Here is a 21,508-nt window from a genome sequence, read left to right as displayed (position 1 = left end):
CATGTACTGATTTACAAGATATATTTGTTTCCAGTTTGCTCATCAAATTATCTGCTGCGTTGGCAATATCGTCAGTGCTCCAGAATGTGTTAGTATAAAGAACTTATGCCAATGGCAGCCTGCATATTTAAAAAGATAATTAATATTCCACATCTATCTAACGTCGTGGCAACGGCCTTGCCGCAGTGGATACACCGGTTCCCGTCAGATCACCGAAGCTAAGCGCTGTCGGGCGTGGTCGGCACTTGGATGGGTGACCATCCGGGTCGCCATGTGCTGTTGCCATTTTTCGGGGTACACTCAGCTTCGTGATGCCAACTGAGGAGCTACTCGACCGAATAGTGGCGGCTCCGGTCAAAGAAAACCATCATAACGACCGGGAGAGCGGTGTGCTGACCACACGCCCCTCCTATCCGCTTCCTCATATGAGGATGACACGGCGGTCGGATGGTCCCGATGGGCCACTTGTGGCCTGAAGACGGAGCGCTATCTAACGTCGTGCTCATAGGTATAGAAGCAATATGTGAATAAAATTTAAGAATAGCAGCGTACAATCTATCAGTCACGATAAATTATTAAAATATAGTACTATTTTACATCTACATATTAAAACCATCCTCTTAGGTTTAAGGTCTCTTCATAATCATCTGTATTGTCTGGTTGTCTAGTGTCACCACGACACCGATGAATCCTGCTTCGGGCATGGATGTGTGTGATGTCCTTAGGTTAGTTAGGTTTAAGTAGTTCTACGTTCTAGGGGACTGATGACCACAGATGTTAAGTCCCATAGTGCTCAGAGCCATTTGACACCGATGGTGAGCTCTAGGTGCTGCAGGAAATCGCAATACAATTGGTGTAAAATTTTCGAGGAATTTCATACTTCATAGCTCTATCTTTTCATTTAAAACTCTATTGAACCCATCTCGGATATAGGGCTTAAGGTTTCCATTTCTTCCTTTTCTTTCTTGACAGAAGACGTGCTGTCATGTATATGTTTGGAAACAAATATGGTTCGTTCACACAGTATACCTCCTGTTCACAAAAGCAAAGTGCACTTTTCTCTTGGCCCTCAGTATTATATTCTGTATTACTCGTTTCTGTCTCGGATTAGTACGTTATCAGTGGCACACAACAGTACGCACTGGTTGGCTGGCGAGAGATGGCCGATGTGCACCACGGGCATCAGTTCACTAAGAGGGTCTGCGGTTTGTTGCAGTACTCTGTTTTGTCCGTTTTGGTGACGAATTTACAGGCTTTATCACTGTTGTGAAAATATTTTCACAGACACAAAGGTAACTGCAGTAAGAACCAGAATAAATCATTATTACATCATTACTCTGTAACGAACCGCTGGACTCACGAGTCTCTGATACCAAAATACTCAGAAAATGTCTCTAAACAACATCCGAAATTTTTTCGTGAAGTTAGGTCACCCTGTAGTAAAGTTTTTATATTGTATTTATACTGAGGTGACAAAAGTCATGGGATAGCGATATCCACATATGCAGATAGTGGCAGTATCCCATACACAAGATATGAACTTAAACTTTGTGTTCTGCCTTACGGCTGGTCTTGTCTTGGGGGAAGCCTCGTCAGAGAGGTCCACCGCATGAGCGTCTAGGGAAGTGATTACAGTGGTGGTTTCCCGTTGCCTTCCACTGATGATGATGAAATGAAATGATAATGAGGACAACACAACACCCAGTCCCTGAGCGGAGAAATCCTCGACCCAGCTGGGAAAGCCGACCGGTGTGGCCGTGCGGTTCTAGGCGCTTCAGTCTGGAACCGGGTGACCGCTACGGTCGCAGGTTCGAATCCTGCCTCGGGAATGGATGTGTGTGATGATGTCCTTAGGTTAGTTAGGTTTAAGTAGTTCTAAGTTCTAGGGGACTGATGACCACAGATGTTAAGTCCCATGGTGCTCAGAGCCATTTGAACCATTTTTGAACCAGCCGGGCATCGAAGCCGGGCCCCTTGGCGTGACAGACCGCCACGCTGACCACTCAGCTATCGGGGCGGACCGAGGTATGAAAGAGCAGAGCATTGGCGGGACTGTCATTTGTACTCTGGTGAGTCAGGTGAAAAGACGTAACTCTTAATTATGGCCGCAGGACAGTAGTTAGCAGACTTTGAACTCGGAGTGGTAGTTCGAACTAGACGTATGGGACATTCTGTTTCGGAAACCGTTACGGAATTCAATATTCCGAGATTCACAGTGTCAAGAGCGTACCGAGACTACCAAATTTCGAGCATTATCTCTCATCACAGACAACGCAGTGGCTGATGGCCTTCACTTAACAACCGAGAACAGGGCGTGTGTGTAGTCAGTGCTAACAGACAAGCAACACTGAGTGAAATAACCGCAGAAATCAGTGCAACACGTACGACGAACGTATCCGTTAGGACAGTGCTACGAAATTTGGCGAAAGTGAGCTATGGCAGCAAACCACAGCACGACCTCGCCTGCAGCGCTTGTCCTGGGCTCGTGACCATGTCAGTTGGACTTCAGACACTGGAAAACCTTGGCCTGGTCAGATGAGTCCAAATTTCAGTTGGTAAGAGCTCACGATAAGGTTCGGATGTGGCGCAGGTGTCACGAAGCCATGGACTCAAGTTGTCACAAGGCACTGTGCAAGGTGGTGCTGCCTCCATAATGGAGTGGGCTGTGTTTACATGGAATGGACTGATCATTGACTGGAGATGGTTATGTTCGGCTACTTGGAAACCGTTATCAGCCGTTCGTAGACGTCATGTTCTCAAACAACGATGGAATTTTTATGGATGGAAAGGAAAGGAAATTTGTGGTAAGTTCCTATGGGACCAAACTGCTGAGGTCATCGGTCCCTAGCGTTACACACTACTTAATCTAACCTAAAATAACTTACACTAAGGGCAACACACACACCCGTGCCCGATGGAGGGCTCGAACCTCCGACAAGGGGGACCGCGCGCGAACCATGGCAAGATGCCCTAGACTGTGCAGCTACCCCACGCGGCTTTTATGCACGACAATGCACCATGTCACCGTGCCACAGTTGTTCGCGATTGGTTTGAAGAACAGTCTGGACAATTCGAGAGAATGATATGGCCCGCCAAGTTGCCCGACATGGGACATAATCGAGAGGTCGTTTCGTGCACAGAATCCTCCATCAACAACACTTTGCAACGACTTGTGGAGTCCATGCCCTGTCGAACTGCTGCACTACGTCGGGCAAAACAAGGACTGACACGATATTAAGAAGTACCCCATGACTTCCGTCACCTCAGTGTGTGTGCTAATATACGAGTGTCGTCCACAAAGTAAGTTCCGTATCTATTTCTATCCGCGGCAGCGCTACGATAGCAGTTCCGAGCTTGCGCGGCAGTTACTCTGACTCAAGGAGAAGACAGGTACGCCATTTTCAGATCGCTGCTGCCGACGAGTGCTTTGCAGTGCTTCTTTATAATGTCAGCCGTAATTGAAAATGCCGCCGCGTGTGAAATCAGATCTGTGATTCTTTTTTTAAATGCAAAGAAAGTTAAACCAAAGGAAATTCATCGGCAAATCTGTGAGGTATACGGATAAAATGCTATGAGTGATTCAATGGTTAGAAGATGGGTCAGACTGTTCAATGAAGGACATGATCAAGTGCACGATGAAGAACGAAGTGGACGCCCGTCTATGGTTACTGATGAACTGGTTCACAAAATTGAAGAGAAGATTAAGCACAACCGTAAGTTTACACTTAGTGCCCTTGCTATGGAAGTTCCGCAAATCTCACGACCACTAATTCATGAAATTGCTACTTAAAAAGTGAAATTTCGAAAACTTTGCTCACGTTGGGTACCCAATATTCTTACTGAACACAAAAAACAACAGATGGGCAGTGCACTTCAGTTTTTGACACGCTACAATGAAGTAGGCGATGGTTTTCTTTCTCAGATACTCACGGGGGATGAAACTTGGGTATCGTACCACACCCCTGGAACAAAACGGCAATCAGTGGAATGGAGGCACACTTCATCCCCAAAGAAGGTTAAGCGTAAGCAAATATTGACACCTCGAAAAGTCAAGTGCACCGTTCTTTGGGACAGAAAACGCATTTTGCTGATTGTTTTCTTACCACGAGGCCAAACAATCAATGCACATGGTTACTGCGAAACCATTAAGAAATTGCGCCGAGGATTACTGTCAAAAGGTGTTGTTTTTTTCCACGATAATGCCCGACCTCATACCCCGAATTGGACCAAAAACTCTTACAGGAATTTCACTGGGACGCGTTTGATTATCCTCTGTACAGCCCGAACCTCGCTCCTAGCGACTTTCATCTCTTCTTACACCAAAAATCTGTTCTTGGTGGTCAACAATTCAACGATGATGACGAGCTGAAAGAACATGTTACCACATAGTTGAATACACAGGGGGCAACATTCTATGAATAAGGCACACAAAAACTTGTGCCACGCTGTGACAAGTGCCTACAACATTTCGGAAGCTATGTAGAAAAGTTGTTTAATAGTTATAGATTTTTGTGCAATAAATATTTTTTCTGTGTTTGTACACGTTTGTTTTATATAACCAAACGGAACTTACTTTGTGGACATACTCGTACGTACTTGAGATGAGGGCTATTGCTGACATTTTGATATCATTTATTACAAAACGGTCAACACATAATTACGTATGAAGTCGAATAGGAGTTCTGTTGATGTTTTGGCATGAAAAAAAATATTGAAACTGCGTGAAAATGCTTTCTGTTCTCCATGAATTAATAGTTTATAGTAGGTGAATTACATATTTACTAAACATAGTCAATTACTACCACATAAAATGTATTTGTGCATTCGGTATTTATTCATCCGATCGATCAGATTGCTGAGAAAATATTTCATCTTAAATTTCGTTACTTCACTTAGTATCTTGCTTCTGTCTTGATCTTATTTGCATATATTGCATTTATAGTTTCTCCATGAGGTCCATGGACCAGGTTGTAGGTCGTGTGTGGAGCAACTGTATGGTGCAACGAAATCTGAAGTTACGGCCTGTCTTTAGGATGTGGCTTGTCTAACATATTTATCGCCTTTGTCTGGCCTAAAATGATGTTGTTTGTGCAGTAAGATTTTAGCTGCCGTAATTACTTTAATATGTTTTTTCTCCTTCGTGCAGGATTACGGTCTCGTGGAGGAGTCGTGCAGCCCATATGTCGGCAGCAACACGGAATGTTCCACTAACGTCACCTGTACGCGTCACTACTCCTCTGCCTACGAATTCATCGGCGGTGAGCAATCCTTTTCGTATATACGTACACTGTACAAGCTACCTTATCGTCTCTGGCGGAGGGCATTATGTGTACCTCTGTCTTTTATGAAATGTCTCCTTTTCCTGCATCGTTAGCAACGCACGGGATATTATTAGTAACATTTCTCTCATGGAGGCTGCACATGCCTGTCATGCTGAGTCCGGATGGAACCTGACAAGTAATGCGACCGCCATTCGCTGCATGTTCTCCACCAGATTCCCTCAGCCGGGGGGCAGCTGTTCAGATTTCCAACGGGATGTCTGTGTGCAGATTTTTCTTTCTTTCCCTAAACCATTTAAGGCAATTGCAGGGATTGTTCCTTTGAAAAGGACAGTGTCCTGCGTTTCTTCCAGATCCATCTTCAGTCTGCCTTGTGCTTCGACGTTAACTCGTCCGTGTCGTAACTCAGCTGCTCAGAATACAGACAGTCTGATCTCTCATATTATACAACGCTTAAATTTTGAGAATGATATTTTAGAACACGTTCAAGCTGAACACAAAATTCTGTGGAAGTGAGTGGACGGGAGAAAATTAAAAAAAGAAGAGAAGGGCGCTGAAAAGAAGTGAGAAAAGATGTGGGTCTCCGCAGAATCGGCGAGGAAAGCAATGAATAGAACAAGGGGTAAGACGACAAATAGCAGAAATGAGAATAGCGAGAAACTGATCAAAATTGGGGTCCACGAAGCAGATGAGGTGAAGAAATTATGCTACCATGGAAACAGGAAACAAAGTAACACGTGACGGGCGAACCGAGGAGGACATGGAAAGCAGACTAACACAGCCAAAGAGGGCATTCCTTATAGGGAGGTCCACGAGTATCAAAAATTGTTCTTAATTTGAGGAAGAAATTTCTGAAAACGTACTTTTGGAGCACAGCAACGCATAGATGTGAATCATGGACTGTGGAAAAATCAGAAAAGAAAGTAACCGAAGCATTTGAGATGTGCTGTAGAAGTATGTTGAAAGGTAGATGAAATGATGACAAATCGGGAGGTTCTCTGGACAATTGGCGAGGAGAGAAGCATTTGTAAAACATTAATACGGAGAAGGGGCAGGGTGATATGACATATGGTAAGTAATCAATGAATAACTTGCATTGCACTAGAGATCTGTAGGCAGAAACCGGAATATATACCGCGTATAATAGACGATGTTGGGTGTATGTGCTGCTCTGAGATGAAGAGATTGCCATAGGGGCAGAAATGACGGCAGGCCGTATCAAAGTACTCATAAGGGTGAGAGGGACGATGTTGGGGAGCTGTGGTTGCCACACGATTTTTTATCATCTGCTTGTAACGAGTTCCGTATCAAATCCCTAACATGTCCTCAGTTTCATAACAAACTGTGTGGCGCCATGTGACGCTGTTAATATTCGTCCAACTCGACGGCTCGCATAGTGCTACAGGAGTAGCAGTATTGCATGGATGTTTTGAAAATAAAATCTTTGGAGTCCTATTGTGAAATTGCTGAACCGCTTTCCGAGCTGTGTGTGATTTGAAAAGAAGCACCCTCTACCTTCCTCTATCCTGCCAGAACCTAAGGCATCTAACTGATTTCTTTCAACAGGGGTAATTCAACCTTATCTACACAGCCACAGAGAAGTAGATCCAGCTTGATGACAGATTAACGTCAAAAGGGAATAGCATAACTCTACTGAAATGATAATCGACTACAGACTACTTAAATAGATGTAATTTGAAAAGAAAACACAATTACGTTAACAATGAAACACACACAAAGTGAAAAGTTACTGTGGCAAAGTGCCGGAATACAAGACAGTGATTACAACTCCCAGTCAGTCAAGAAGAACTACACACATAGATGATTAGAGAAAACTTTCAAAAGGAACAAATGAAACATGTAATTTAGGGTGAACAAAAGAGATACTGTCTAACGATGGTACACAGCAGCAGAACGAAGTAGGTTACCCTAGCAGCAACATGGCGACAACAGTGGTCCAGTTAACGTCTCAAATACGAGTGGCCATCATAATTCCGTATGGTTTGATTGTCATAACTAGCGGTCAGCAAGACCATGCATTGATTCTCCGACTAATCAGTAGTATTAGAGCGACGTCTTCGTGATTGTAGCACTCTGTGAAACCGCCTTCACATGGCATCTGAACTGGGTCCATATGGTTTGGAGACTGACTGTACGAGCCATGGATATACGCCTTGATGGCGGACGAAGACGGGTCCTAGTAAGGTAGAGCTATTGCTGTAAGAGTTATTTAACGACTCGCGTTTCGGAGAAAACGACCGATGCGCAAAAGGCCCCACTTTTATAGCCAACCCAAGAGTGCTAATTCGCACCTCTAAAGGTCAGGATCGCTTCTCTGGCACCTCTCTAATGTATCTATGCGCAAAGGACTGTTCAAAGTGGGCACAGAGAAGAGGTCCCTCACAATGGAAAACGCCAGCCAGGCGAAAACTGCCAACTTCTGATTTAATAGCAATCAGTACCGGTAAAATGTGTGGGCAACTAGATGAGTGTCCGGCGTTCCCGGCTAAGTATTTATTCTCATCTTCTATGAACCCATGCCCTCCTTCCCATTCTGTCTGTCTATCTCTTCGTCCCCCTCTCCACCCGTTCTCCTCGCCCAGTCTGTCCACCTCCTGCATCCCCACTCTCTGTCCATCTGGTACTCCCCCTTCTGTATCTATGCTCCTCCTCCCTCTGTCCATTCCCTCTTCCCACCGCTATATCCATTTCTTGCTCTGCTTTCTATTTCCTTCTCTCCCCCGTATGTCCATCTCCTCCCCCCCCCCCCCCCACAGTACGTCTGCTCCTTTGTCCACCCCATGGCTCCTCTCTAAATCCGTCCTCATTCGCCCTCTAAATCCATCTCCTCCCCTCTCTCTTTGTCCATCTTTTCCTCACCACTGTCCACACTCTGTCCATTTAATCCTCATCCTCTCTCTGCTCACATCCAGCCTCACTGTTCATCTCCTCCTACCTTTCTCTCTGTCCATCTGTTCCTTCTTCCTGTGGCTTTCCAGTGTACGCACATGTCACTTATATTTCACTTATTTTTAACACATTTCACATGTATTTGTACACATATTTCACCTGTATCTCTAACGAATTTCACCGTACAGTGACTGTTTGACGTGACATTGAGCTACGTATACATTTATGGCGTCATATCTCCTGAACTATGTGACTTACAATGATATAAACTTTTCAGGTACATTCAGTGGTATATGTGGTTATTATCTACTAAACATGTTGTGAATATAGAGTTGGTAGTAAAGAAGTAATAAATCAAAGCGTCATAAGTACATTTTGTGTTATATATGAATATTGTTCGTAACTTATGTTGCAAATAGAGTTAGTAGTAAAGAAGCAATACATTGAAAGGTTATGCCTGATGCGTGCGTTTTAATGCACGAACAGCGATATACATTTTATCTTTCACCTTTTTGTGGGGGATGTCAGCGACAAAAAGTCTCCTGAAGGTTTGAACTTATGTGTAAAGTTTGTTGCAACTCACTAAGTGCTCTCAGTCTCAAATACTGGATGAATGTAGTCTGGCTATTTGCAAATCGTGAGCTAGGTTTCTTTTTCATCCCACTCACCCACCCTTTTAAGTGGTAGGTGGTTCTTACATCCACATCGGTTCCTTCCAGACAGTAAGTTGTATGTGTACCAAGTTAGACTGCAATGGATCATCCTACTTTTATAATATGTGCGAAGACTGTTTGTTTGGTATCTCTTGTCCGCCCTCGCAACACATATACAATCGCAAATAAATTATAATTAATATTAATTACTTTATATAGAAATATTTTTATAGCCTGAAAGGCTCGCTAAGATGTAATCTGTCCAATCCAGATGCGACGACAACAGTTTGACACCGCTGGAGTGTGCCGCAACACACTACACATAAGTTAAAAATCACCAGAAGTTAATGTCTTCATTCGTTTAGTAATTATGCTGTTGTGAAATGGTATGAATATTTTTGAAACAGCCTGTATATTGTTCCGGAGAGTTTGGGGAACTGAGTTTGGGTTTCGTTTGCAGGCTACTACGGTGGCTGCAACGAGGTGCTGATGCAGGAGGCGCTGATACAGAACGGTCCACTCTCTGTGGACTTCATGGTCTACGACGACTTCCGGGCCTACACGAGTGGCGTCTATAAGCACGTCGAGTCCACCACCAGGTCGGACTTCAACCCGCTCGTGGTGAGTAGTACACGTTGACGCCCGTACCCTATTAATGTCGCAATTAACTTCCTCTTTACAAAATATTTGTGAGGTAAGCTGGTACCTTCTGTTTATAAAATAACATTTTTCTGCTACCAGTCAAGTCTTTCTTCTTATTTGTCTTTTGCACGAAGCGTTTCTGGGAATGGTTTCCATTTCAAGTATGTTTTTCGTATGTTATGTAATTTGTTCGTAAAGTTTTCGATGTATGAGCTGCTGTATTATGCTGTTGCCTTTACTGTAATATACTGGGTGAACATTAATAAAACCGACAAACTGCAGGGACGAATTTCTTTCATTCATCATCGCCATCTACTGGGCAAAGATACATTTCCGGTCAGAATTCGTACCTGCAGTTTGTCGGTTTTATTAATGTTCACCCTGTATAAACAAAAGCAATATTGTAAAATGGTTCAAATGGCTCTGAGCACTATGGAGTTTAACATCTGAGGTCATCAGTCCCATAGAACTTAGAACTACTTAAACCTAACTAACCTAAGGACATCACACACATCCATACCCGAGGTAGGATTCGAACCTGCGACCGTAGCGGTCGCGCGGTTCCAGACTGTAGCGCCTAGAACCGTTGGTCCACAGCGGCCGGCCAATATTGTAAGTAGTGATCGATATTGATAAAGAGTTCACGGTGAATTTGGAAAAAAACTCTTACTTACGGTTTTCTTGTTGTCCACTTACAGAGAAAGTCATACATGTTAATCACATACAATTTACCGTGCACAGTATAGGTTCAGAACTGCGGAAGCACAAAAACAAAACAGTCATACAGATACTTTTACATGTAGTCAACAAAGATAACGCTATAGAGAGAATGATATACTATTCTTTCTACACAGGGTATTTTTCTCAATAATCTAGTACTTTTTACACATAAAAGGAAACGTCCTGACTGATAGACTAATCATCGCACAATTCAAACTGCTAGAGATAGAAACTTAAAATTTGGCGAGAGAACTTACATTATGGGCATCGTTTCAGAATAGATTTTTCGAAATTCCACCCCTAAGATGGTGAAACAGAGGATGAAAGGTTTTTGGAAATATGTCGCTATTATGACAATTTTAAAGCTATAAATACGAAAATTGGAATTTGGTTCCTCGGACAGAAATTAAAAAAAAAATACGTTTCTGAATTTTTAGAAATTCAACCCCAAAGGTGGTGAAATTGTGGGTGATTTTTTTTGGAAAATAAATCACTATTAAAGAACTACTAAGACATTTCTAAAGCTATACCTATGAAAAGTGATATTTGACATCTCGGTTAGAAATAAAAAACATATATGTCTCAGAGTTCTGGAAATTCAGCCACTAATGGGGTGAAATAGGTTTATAACAATGTTTCATTATGAAAGCAGAATGGCTTATTGGACGAAAGTACAGTCGAGAAAGACCGTGATTTTATCGGCTTAATTAAAGTAATGAGTTTATAAGGTGTGGCATTTGTGAATAAAATAAAAGAAACAACTTAACAGTCACCACGACAAATCAGCTTTGTCAGAACTGCGTTGAAATAGAAACGGATCTTCAATACATTAATTTTTCAGTATACCTAATATAAACGTATAGAATAATTTTTGTTGTAATTAATATGCAAGCTAATCATTTCCGACGACAAAATATGTACCAAGTTGAGATATGATTCCATGTACAGGAATACCAGTTTGAGATGGGAGAATTCAGTACCAGGTGTTTAAGACTGACTGTGATAACCATAGAACCACTTATCCGATTTGCCAAAAAAGGGTTCAAATGGCTTTGAGCACTATGCGATTTAACTTCTGAGATCATCAGTCGCCTAGAACTTAGAAATCTTTTTTTTTTAATTCCGTACATGAAATTAGATTAAAACCGCTGGAACATTTTAAATATGCAAAGACTGGCAGGGGTATGAAATATTGTTAACTCTTTTAAAGCACATAGATTTGCAAATCAGCAATGGGTGTAATAAAATACTAATTCCATTAAACAAAAACAAAATCTGTGCAGACCATACATTATGGTCCATATTTACGAAAGTACTTATTTCTGTGTATCACTATCAGTTTCTTTTCTTAAAGATGTTATTGGTGCATATTAAGAAATTCACTTTAAAAATTCGCAATTATCTCTATATGAAGATCGATCATTTCTTACAAAATTACGCGTGTTTACATACGAGGTGCGACAATAAAGTAATGAGACTGATTTTCTTTGCAAGGTGTGGCGTGAGCACAATATATTTGACCTTGGTCTATGAGCTGCTTCTAGTCCAAGCGACACATCGATGTAACTGCTAAGTCATGAGTTGTGCTGTAATAAGTTAACACGTGTTTGTGTCTCTCGTCACGGAAATGGAACCGCATAATATTGCCCAACGGTATGCCATTTCTTTTTACGTTAAATTGGGTGAAAACATGGCGACAACTTACGGTAAGCTTCAGAAGGCTTTTGGAGAGGAGGTTATGTCAAGAGCTCAAGTTTTTCGTTGGCATAAAATGTTTAGTGAAGCCAGAACGAATGTTGAAGATGAAGACCACAGTGGACGACGATCAACCTCATGGACGGATGTCAACTTGGCCAGGGTGCGTGAGCTCGTACGCTCCGATCGAAGGTTATCCGTGAAAATGATTACAGAAGAACGAACATCAACCGAGAAACGGTTCGTCTAATAATAACTGAAGATCTTGGTGTGAGAAAGATTTTGCAAAAATGGTCCCCAAAAATCTCACACCACAACAGCGAAAAACACGGAAAAACGTGGCAGCCGATCTATTAGAGCAAACGGAAATCAATCCAGAATTGTTGAGCCGTGTTATCACTGGTGATGAAAGTTGTTTTTTTTAGCACGATCCAGAGACAAAATGCGAAAGTTCGCAATGGTGCTCAAAAGGATCACCCAGACGAAAAAAAGGTCTCATGTCAAAGTCAAAAGTGAAATGCATCCTTGTGTGCTTCTTTGATTCCAAGGGAATTGTTCGTAAAGAGTGGGTGCCTCCTGGACTAACAGTTATCCAATATTACTACAAAGAAATTTTAGAAAGACTTCGTAAAAGAGTTCTTCGTGTCCGTGCCAACATCGGTGATTATTGGATTCTGCATTACGATGATACACCATCCCATACTGCTGTCAGTACAGAAATTTTTAACCTCAAAACAAACTTCAGTACTACCACAGCCATCTTGTTCACTAGATATCGCTCCGTGCAACTTTTTTCTATTTCCAAGAGTCAAAACGGCGGTCATTGGACACAATTTTCAAAAAACACAAGATATCCAAAAAGCTGTGACGAGGGTCTTGGAGGATATTACAGAAGATGAGTTCCAGAAATGTTTCCATCAGTGGCAGAAGCGCTGGAAAATGTGTGTACAATCAGAAGGACATTACTTTGAAGGAGACAACAGTAAACTTGACTGAAACTGTAAGCAACATTTTTTTCACATCAGTCTCATTACTTTACTGTCGCACCTCGTATTACAGTAAAGGTAATGGATCGATATGGCCCCTCACACATCGAAAAAATGTAATATACGAAAAACGTTCTTGAAAATGAGAATCATTTTCCGAAATGTGTCGTGCAAAAGAGAAACATAAGGGAAATTGTGAGTGGCAGCAGAAAAAGGTTATTTTAGATGCAATTCTGTTGTTTTTAGTGTTGTAGGCTTTCACCAACCATTTGTAAAGGAAGAAGTAAAAAAACTGGTGTTAAAGTGCTCCTGTTAACGTTACATTTAAGAAGCATTTAATTCTACGTTTATGTAACTGTTCTGTAAGATTTTTATCTTATGTTGTACTTACGTCTAGATAGAGTGATGTCCATAAAACATCTTCGAACGTAATTACTTTTATTTACCGCGATGTTAATATAGGTTAGGTATTTACCTTCTATAGAAATTTCGTGTTACTTTTTAACATTTGTCAAATGACAGATCGTTCCATTGACGCGATATGTTGACAAATAAATTAGATCTAAGGTAGTCAGAGATAATTTTGTTGAGGGAAGCAGAACTGGAGGTGAAAAATTGTTCTCCTAGCACATTAAGAAATATGTCTTCGGTAGTACCTGCTATACAATTTCCCATTACTGCCCGCTCTTCCTGTGTGCTTATTTCCTTATCGAATTCAAAGTAATTTTACGACAGAGTGAGCTGTAGTAATTTTACGATTACATAAATTTCCAAAAGTGGTTTCCTTTCTACATCTAAAAATGTTATCATGCTCAGAGTCTGTTGAGTGTATACTACATTTTTTTGTTTATGATAGTATTTTTATTATTTGAGAACCAGTCACAGAACAAAACAGTATTTTTTTAAAGAACGAACATTATATTTAGCAGGTAAAACGGGAAAGCGATGATAGCACCACGTAACCTGGAGGGGGGGGGGGGGGAGGAGGGGGGAAGGTTAGGACACACTCACAAGCTACATGCCAATAAGTAAATGCCCTGAAAATTAGGCAATGAGCAGCAATTTTTTCACAAGCGGCGAGATGGTCACGACTCGAACAGTGATCCGGAAAGTCAGAATAAAAAATGGTTCAAATGGCTCTGAGCACCATGCGACTCAACTTCTGAGGTCATCAGTCCCCTAGAACTTGGAACTAATTAGACCTAACTAACCTAAGGACATCACACACATCCATGCCCGAGGCAGGATTCGAACCGGCGACCGGAGCGGGCGCTCGGTTCCAGACTGTAGCGCCTAAAACCGCAGGGCCACTCTGGCAAAGTGCAGAATAAATTTCTTTATTTCCGTCTACGATCACAAAGTGTTATGTCCTCAGACAGGACATAACATTACTGACCATAGACGGAAATAAGAAACCAACACTTTTATTTGACAATAATCGCACGCTATCATTTCCAGAGCATATATTCGTACTGTGATGGGTCTGAATTCACGTCTCGTCTACATGAACCGCTGGACATTTTAATTCTTATGATTGATTTTGTCGTGAAAATGTAGCCTCCCTGTTTTGATAATATATAGTCTCTTTCGCACTTGATTCTTTTATGCTGACATCTTTTAAAACCAAATCCCACAGATAGAACCATTTTTCTCAGGATTTTCTCGCTATGCTTGAAGTGCAGTGCTGTCAGAGTCTGGACATTTTCATGTACTGAATATCACGTAAATTGCTAGGTGGTAAGACATTAATTCATATCATCAATGGGGCATTTCTTGTGTGCACCTTACTTCTTTCGGGTAGATACTTGAACCCTACTCCTCCACTCGGCATCGGGTCTCTCCTACGCACACCATTAACACGTGCTTGCACGTCCTGTCACGTTTTCCTTCAGTACTTTCATTCCTTTCTTGTTTTTACCTCCCTGCGAAGTTGTTTTCGGCGTTCACTTCAGTTCCTTTCGCATTGAGACAACAACGTACACCGCTTTGAACTGGAGTGTAAATAAATTACAGTATCTGATCAAAGACGTTCAAACACCCATATGTAATTAGGAATCGACCACTAGATATGGAGGCGGTGGTATTAGAAGCAGTAACAGAAAGACGGGTGGGTCAGGACAGCTCAGTGACTTCCAACCTGCACTAGTCACTAGATGTCACCCGAGTTAAAAATTAATCGGGGACATTAAAGCTTTTCTAAAGTCCCGAAGTCGGCTATTTCCGATTGTGAAGCGGAAATGTTAACGACAAGCCACAGCTCAACCAAGACCAGGTAGATCTCGTGTAACGACGGACAGGAACAGGGTAAAAAAACCACACGAAATCAGCCGAAGGAATCAGTTTTCAGTTCCAAAGTGCTTCCAGCAGTTCAGCTAGAACAATGAGTGTGTGTAAGGATTTAAAATGAGCGTGGTACAGTGGTCGAGAAACTCCTCTTAGGTCACGCATTTCTGTGATCACTTCTAAGCGATGCTTGAGATGGCGGAAATAGCGAAGCCGTTGGATAGTGGATGACTGAAAACGAGTGATTTGCAGTCATGAATCACACTATGCCCTGTAGCAATTCGATGAATAGGTATGGGTGTAGCGAATGCCGGGAGAATGTTACCTGCCATCATGCGTAGCGCCAAACAGTGAAGTGTGGTGGAGATGGTATTATGGTAGTGGGGTAGTTTTCGAGGTTAGAATGTCGATTCCTTCCTACACTTAAGAAAACGTTAAAAGCGGAAGGATGTGATCACATTTTCCAGTATTGTGTACTGTTTACAGTATATCAACAGTTCGGAGGCAACGAATGAATCAGCATGATAATGCACTGCAACGTAAAGCAACATCTGTGAGGCATTGCTTTGTGGACAATAACACTCTTGAGATGGGCTGGCCTGTCCAGAGGCCGGCCGGAGTGGCCGAGCGGTTCTAGGCGCTACAGTCTGGGACCGCGCTACCGCTACGGTCGCAGGTTCGAATCCTGCCTCGGGCAAGGATGTGTGTGATGTCCTTCGGTTAGTTAGGTTTAAGTAGTTCTAAGTTCTAGGGGACTGATGACCTGAGAAGTTAAGTCCCATAGTGCTCAGAGCCATTTGAACCATTTGAACCTGTCCAGAGCCCCGATCTAAACCCAAGGAAACACGTTTGAGATTAGTTGGGACGTCGACTTCGCTCAAGACTTCAGCGTTCATCTTGAGGATGAATGGGCTGCCATTCCTCCAGCAGAGTTCAAGACGGCATAATGGTGAATGGTGGAACATCCGGCATTGATATCCACTAACAGGTCTATGGTTCAATTTGTGGTATAATGAAACATTTACTCAAATGTTATAACAGGAAATGGGTAGTGCTGCAAGTGAACGTGGAACAAGACCATAAAGACCAGAGCCAACTACAAGAATCCTTGAAAAATGTGCAAGCAGAAATTTCCTTAACGTAAACGGAAAGCAGACGAAAATGCAGTAATTCATCATACGTCAAGAACTTACTGAACGAACTGTTCTTGAACCTTCAACCAAACCAATGTTTAATTGTAGACCAACTATGTTTAAAGTAATTTAACGAAACCCGTGCGTCGAAATGAAAGCGCATTTTCATTAACATGTGTCCTGTTCCGTCTTTTGCGACTGTAATAGTCTCGTTTGGACCAGATGCTTCTGGTTTTTATTGAAAGCGACTTCAGTGGTCACTGTAACAATCGTGGTCGTGCTTATAAATCGATTTAAGGACATCGGAAACCTATTGTTTAAATTAACGTGATGTTTTTGTGGATATGCACTGTCTACCATTCTCCTGTGTGATTCTAGGTGCACGCACGGTCACGCACACACACACACACACACACACACACACACACACACACGCACACACACACATGGAGAGAAAGGAGAGAGAGAGAGAGAGAGAGAGAGAGAGAGAGAGAGAAAGAGAGACATAATTGTATAGGCCTACATAGAATATACCGTGCGTAGAACACGAAGGGAGGAATAGCAGCCGCGCGGCTGCTATTCCTATTCTAAGGCGTCTTGCCACGGTTAGTGCGGCTCCCCCCGTCGGAGGTTCGAGTCCTCCCTCGGGGGAGGGTGTGTGTGTTGTCCTTAGCGTAAGTTAGTTTAAGTTAGATTAAGTAGTGTGTAAGCCTAGGGACCGATGACTTCAGAAGTTTAGTCACAGGGGAACGTACCGCAAATTAGTTTTTTAAAAAAGAAACAAAGAGGAATGGCAGACTCTGCCACAACCACATAAAGAAAACAAAAGACGCGTGATCAATACAAATCCCACAAAGTTCATGAAGTGAATGTCGATTAATAATAACATGAAAACGAGAAGATACTGTGTGCCAGTGCATTGTGGTGTGCTAAAAATCTAACATCCGTGTGTAAACGAAAACGTAGAACTACTGTAGGGGCCCAAACATGTGAGTATAAAACTATACATGAAAACTGTTTATGATCTTGATAAAAAGATTTATAAGCAAAGTCATAGTTGTTACAGGGACCACACAGGACTTTTTAAATAAAGCAAAAGGCCTCTGGTCCAAATAAGACTTTATTACAACCACAAAAAACATCCCTCACACTGTGGAAGAGAGGCATAAAAAAACACTATTCTTAATATTACTTATTAGATGTTATGGTTGCCATTTACATCAAAAACTATTTATTCATGAAATACACTATTCTTATTATGGCCGCGTGGTCATTATCAAGTGGACTATTGCGAAAATTATGCTTCCGTACATGTTAAAACTTTAAAAGATACCTGAAGTTTACGGTATGTCATCATAAAGTGCATACGCTCAGTATTAAAAGGCTGATGACATATATGCGTGTCAGATATTTTTGCAAGTTTTGGTATGTACGGAAGCACAATTTTCACTGTACTCCATTTGGTAATGGCCATACGGCCGAAATCACAAGCTTGGATTTTACGAAGAAATAGTATTTAGAGTAAAAGGTAACCATGAAGTCGTTCAAAACAATTTATTTGTCTGTGAGCCCTATCACTGAAACGTTAAGCATTTTTAGTTGTATGGAAGGAACCAAAATACTATAAGCAAATGCGAATAACTCAATTATGTGAAATGGCTTCCAAAATACAAGTTCTAGTACCCAGACCGCAATTGGTATATATCCTGATTACTAGTTTCAGTGAACTTATACTACCATCTTCATCTAGTCAGATATTTGAATTATGAAGTCCCTATGTGTGGTACATTCCCATCCGGCCATTGAAAAAATGGAGTTAAACTCATAGGAAAGACACTCTCATGCAACACTAAGTACACTAAAGTGAAAGTCATAACTGTATCAACAAGACACAGAGGTGTCAAATACATAAGATAAAGCACGTCCGCTGCACTTAGATGTGTCTGTGTTGATTAACCGGTTGTCAACATATGCGCATCTGACAACAAAGGATGCGCTCTATCTGATATACACTATGTGATCAAAAGTATCCGGACACCTGGCTGAAAATGACTTACAAGTTCGTGGCGCCCTTCATCGGTAATGCTGGAATTCAATATGGAGTTGGCCCACACTTAACTTTGATAACAGCTTTCACATTCGCAGGCATACGTTCAATCAGGTGCTGGAAGATTTCTTGGGAAATGGCAGCCCATTCTTCACGGAGTGCTGCACTGAGGAGAGGTATCGATGTCGGTCGATGAGGCCTGGCACGGCGTCGGCGTTCCAAAACATCCCAAAGCTGTTCTATAGGACTCTATGCAGGCCAGTCTATTACAGGGATGTTATTATCGTGTAACCACTCCGCCACAGGCCGTGCATTATGAACAGGTGCTCGATCGTGTTGAAAGATGCAATCGCCATCCCAGAATTGCTCTTCAACAGTGGGAAGCAAGAAGGTGCTTAAAACATCAATGTAGGCCTGTGCTGTGATAGTGCCACGCAAAACAACAAGGGATGCAAGCCCCCTCCATGAAAAACACGACCACACCATAAGACCACCGCCTCCGAATTTCACTGTTGGCGCTACACACGCTGTCAGACGACGTTCATCGGGCACAGCCGTACCCACACCCTGTCATCGGATCACCACATTGTGTACCATGATTCGTCACTCCAAACAATGTTTTTCCACTGTTCAATCGTCCAGTGTTTACGCTCCTTACACCAAGAGATGCGTCGTTTGGCTTACCGGTGTGAAGTGTGGCTTATGAGCAGTCGGTCGACCATTAAATCCAAGTTTTCTCACCTACCAAAAAATGGCTCTGAGCACTATGGGTCTTAACTGCTGAGGTCATCAGTCCCCTAGAACTTAGAACTACTTAAACCTAACTAACCTAAGGACATCACACACACCCATGCCCGAGGCAGGATTCGAACCTGCGACCGTAGCGGTCGCGCGGCTCCAGACTGTAGCGCCTAGAACCGCTCGGCCACCTCGGCCGGCTTTCTCACCTACCGCCTAACTGTCATAATACTTGCAGTGGATCCTGATGCAGTTTGGAATTCCTGTGTGATGGTCTGGATAGATGTCTGCGTATTACACATTACGACTCTCTTCAACTGTCGGCGCTTTCTGTCAGTCAACAGACGAGGTCGGTCTGTACGCTTTTGTGCTGTACGTGTCGCTTCACGTTTCCACTTCACTATCACTTCGGAAACAGTGGACCTAGGGATGTTTAGGAGTCTGGAAATCTCGCGCACAAGCATATGACACAAGTGACACCCAATTACCTGACCACGTTCGAAGTCCGTGAGTTCCACGGAGCACCCCGTTCTGCTCTCTCGATGTCTAATGACCACTGAAGTCGCTGATATGGAGTACCTGGGAGTACAATGCAGCTAATATGAAAAACGTATTTTGTGGGGGTGTCCGGATACTTTTATCACAGAGTATATGACGCCTTTGTGCCTTGCTGATATAGTTATGGCCTCCATTTTAGTGTACTTTCTGTTGCATGAGACTGTCTTTTTGTGAGTTTAGCTCCATGTTTCCAGTGGCCAGGTGGCAATGTACCACACATGGGTGCTTTACAATTCATGTATCCGATTACCTGAAGATGGCAGTATAACTTCACTGAAACCACTGGTCAGGGTATGTATCAACTGCGATCTGGGCAATGAATCTTCTATTTTGGAAGCGTTTTTTCAATGACAGAGAGATCACTCTTCTTCTGACAATGTGAGGTAATTACGAATAATTTATTTATTAGTGCTTAATCGTCTGTGTCACTCACTGTGCAGTCCGTGAGCCACTCGGTGCTGCTGGTGGGATACGGAGTGGACGAGGCCTCTGGAGAGAAGTATTGGATCGTCAAGAACAGCTGGGGCGGCGACTGGGGAGACGCCGGCTACTTCAAGATCCTCAGGGGGACCAACGAGTGCGGCATCGAGAGCATTGCTTTCCAGGCGACCCCCATCCCTGCCTGAACTGCTATTCTCGTAACTGTTGCCACTTGACATGGTTATCACTCAATAAATACGAAGATTTTTTGGTCATCAATAAAGATGTAGATTGGAAATATGTATGACGACGAATGTTTTGGAATTAAACATTTGTCCCTTCTGAACTCCTACTCCCACTACTTCAACGATAAAAGTTTCATTTTTTATACTTATAATTTCTTTGAATATATTATCATCAAACGCTATTATGTTTCCCAAAATGACTGTCACATAAGACGGGATTCAAGGTACAGCAGTGATTGAAATAAAGAGACCGCAATTAACACTTACACATGCAATATTATTCCTTTATTCTTCATTCCTTACAGATTTAAGCCAGATTAAATGATGGTCAAAGCTTCAGTATTGTACCTTAAGCATCAGCACGTTTCATCCAATGTTCCCATGTTGTGAACGTGTTTTATTACAATATTACTATGCCTACCTTAATTCACTACCACTACTTCCACTTTGGAGGACTGTTTTAGATACGAGATAGCTTCCGAAAGTGCCCGAAATTTACTTTGGCAAGAAAATGATTACGAGTATGTTAAAATATTACCAGATGTCCCTCCACACATGTTTCTTGAATCATTGTGGAAAGTGGCCACGAACTGAGTGGTTTGGTTAGCTGTTGTTGAAGCTACGAGCGCTTCTGCTGTCGTGTTTATATGAATTTGCAGTTTAGCGATGGCTGATCTGAAAGGCAACATGTCTGTATAAAGTTTATTCCAACCTGAGTTCAATTACAGTTAACTGAAATAAACTGCAACTTTAATTAGTAAAGGAATCAATAGAATCTTAGTTCAGGATCATGGAATGTGTCATCAGTTTGCAAATGGGCTGCTATCTCAGGAGATTCAACCACTAATCCAAGTACTATCTCCAGACCATGATTTAGTGAAACTACGCCTTATTATAAATAAATGCATGATCCAACAAACAATTTCATAATGTAATCTTTGGAAAATGATAACAAATTAATTTTGTAGCTCACACTTACAAAACATCACGCAATTAATAAAATTCATCCTTACCCTGTGTGACTGAACATCAACCCCTGCGAAAAATCACTCGTAAAATTGTATAAAAATTACAAGAGTGTAATAGTGACTAACTTGTAGCTGAAAAGTGTGGAGTGTGGATCTTGGTCCCTGTTTGTAATCACTGTACCCTTAAACACGAAAATTATAAGGGGCGATCACCGAGCATGCCAGTCAGGC

At 42.2% G+C, this 21,508-nt stretch overlaps 1 protein-coding gene and 1 pseudogene across 1 annotated transcript in view; both read left to right on the top strand.

Moving 5' to 3' along the window:
- The window catches only part of LOC126417141 (dipeptidyl peptidase 1-like), a 138,565-nt gene extending 118,295 nt beyond the window's left edge, over positions 1 to 20,270 (top strand). The window contains exons 8-10 of the mRNA XM_050085074.1: positions 5,147 to 5,258; positions 9,303 to 9,463; positions 20,085 to 20,270. Of these exons, the coding sequence (XP_049941031.1) occupies positions 5,147 to 5,258; positions 9,303 to 9,463; positions 20,085 to 20,270 (459 nt within the window). The remainder of the gene's footprint in view (positions 1 to 5,146; positions 5,259 to 9,302; positions 9,464 to 20,084) is intronic.
- On the top strand, positions 168 to 285 carry LOC126427898 (5S ribosomal RNA; annotated as a pseudogene).
- Positions 20,271 to 21,508: the final 1,238 nt, after the last annotated feature.

The sequence above is a fragment of the Schistocerca serialis genome, chromosome 1, assembly GCF_023864345.2.
Source record: "Schistocerca serialis cubense isolate TAMUIC-IGC-003099 chromosome 1, iqSchSeri2.2, whole genome shotgun sequence".
NCBI classification, from domain to species: Eukaryota; Metazoa; Arthropoda; class Insecta; order Orthoptera; family Acrididae; genus Schistocerca; species Schistocerca serialis.
This window is presented reverse-complemented; position numbering and strand designations above follow the sequence as displayed.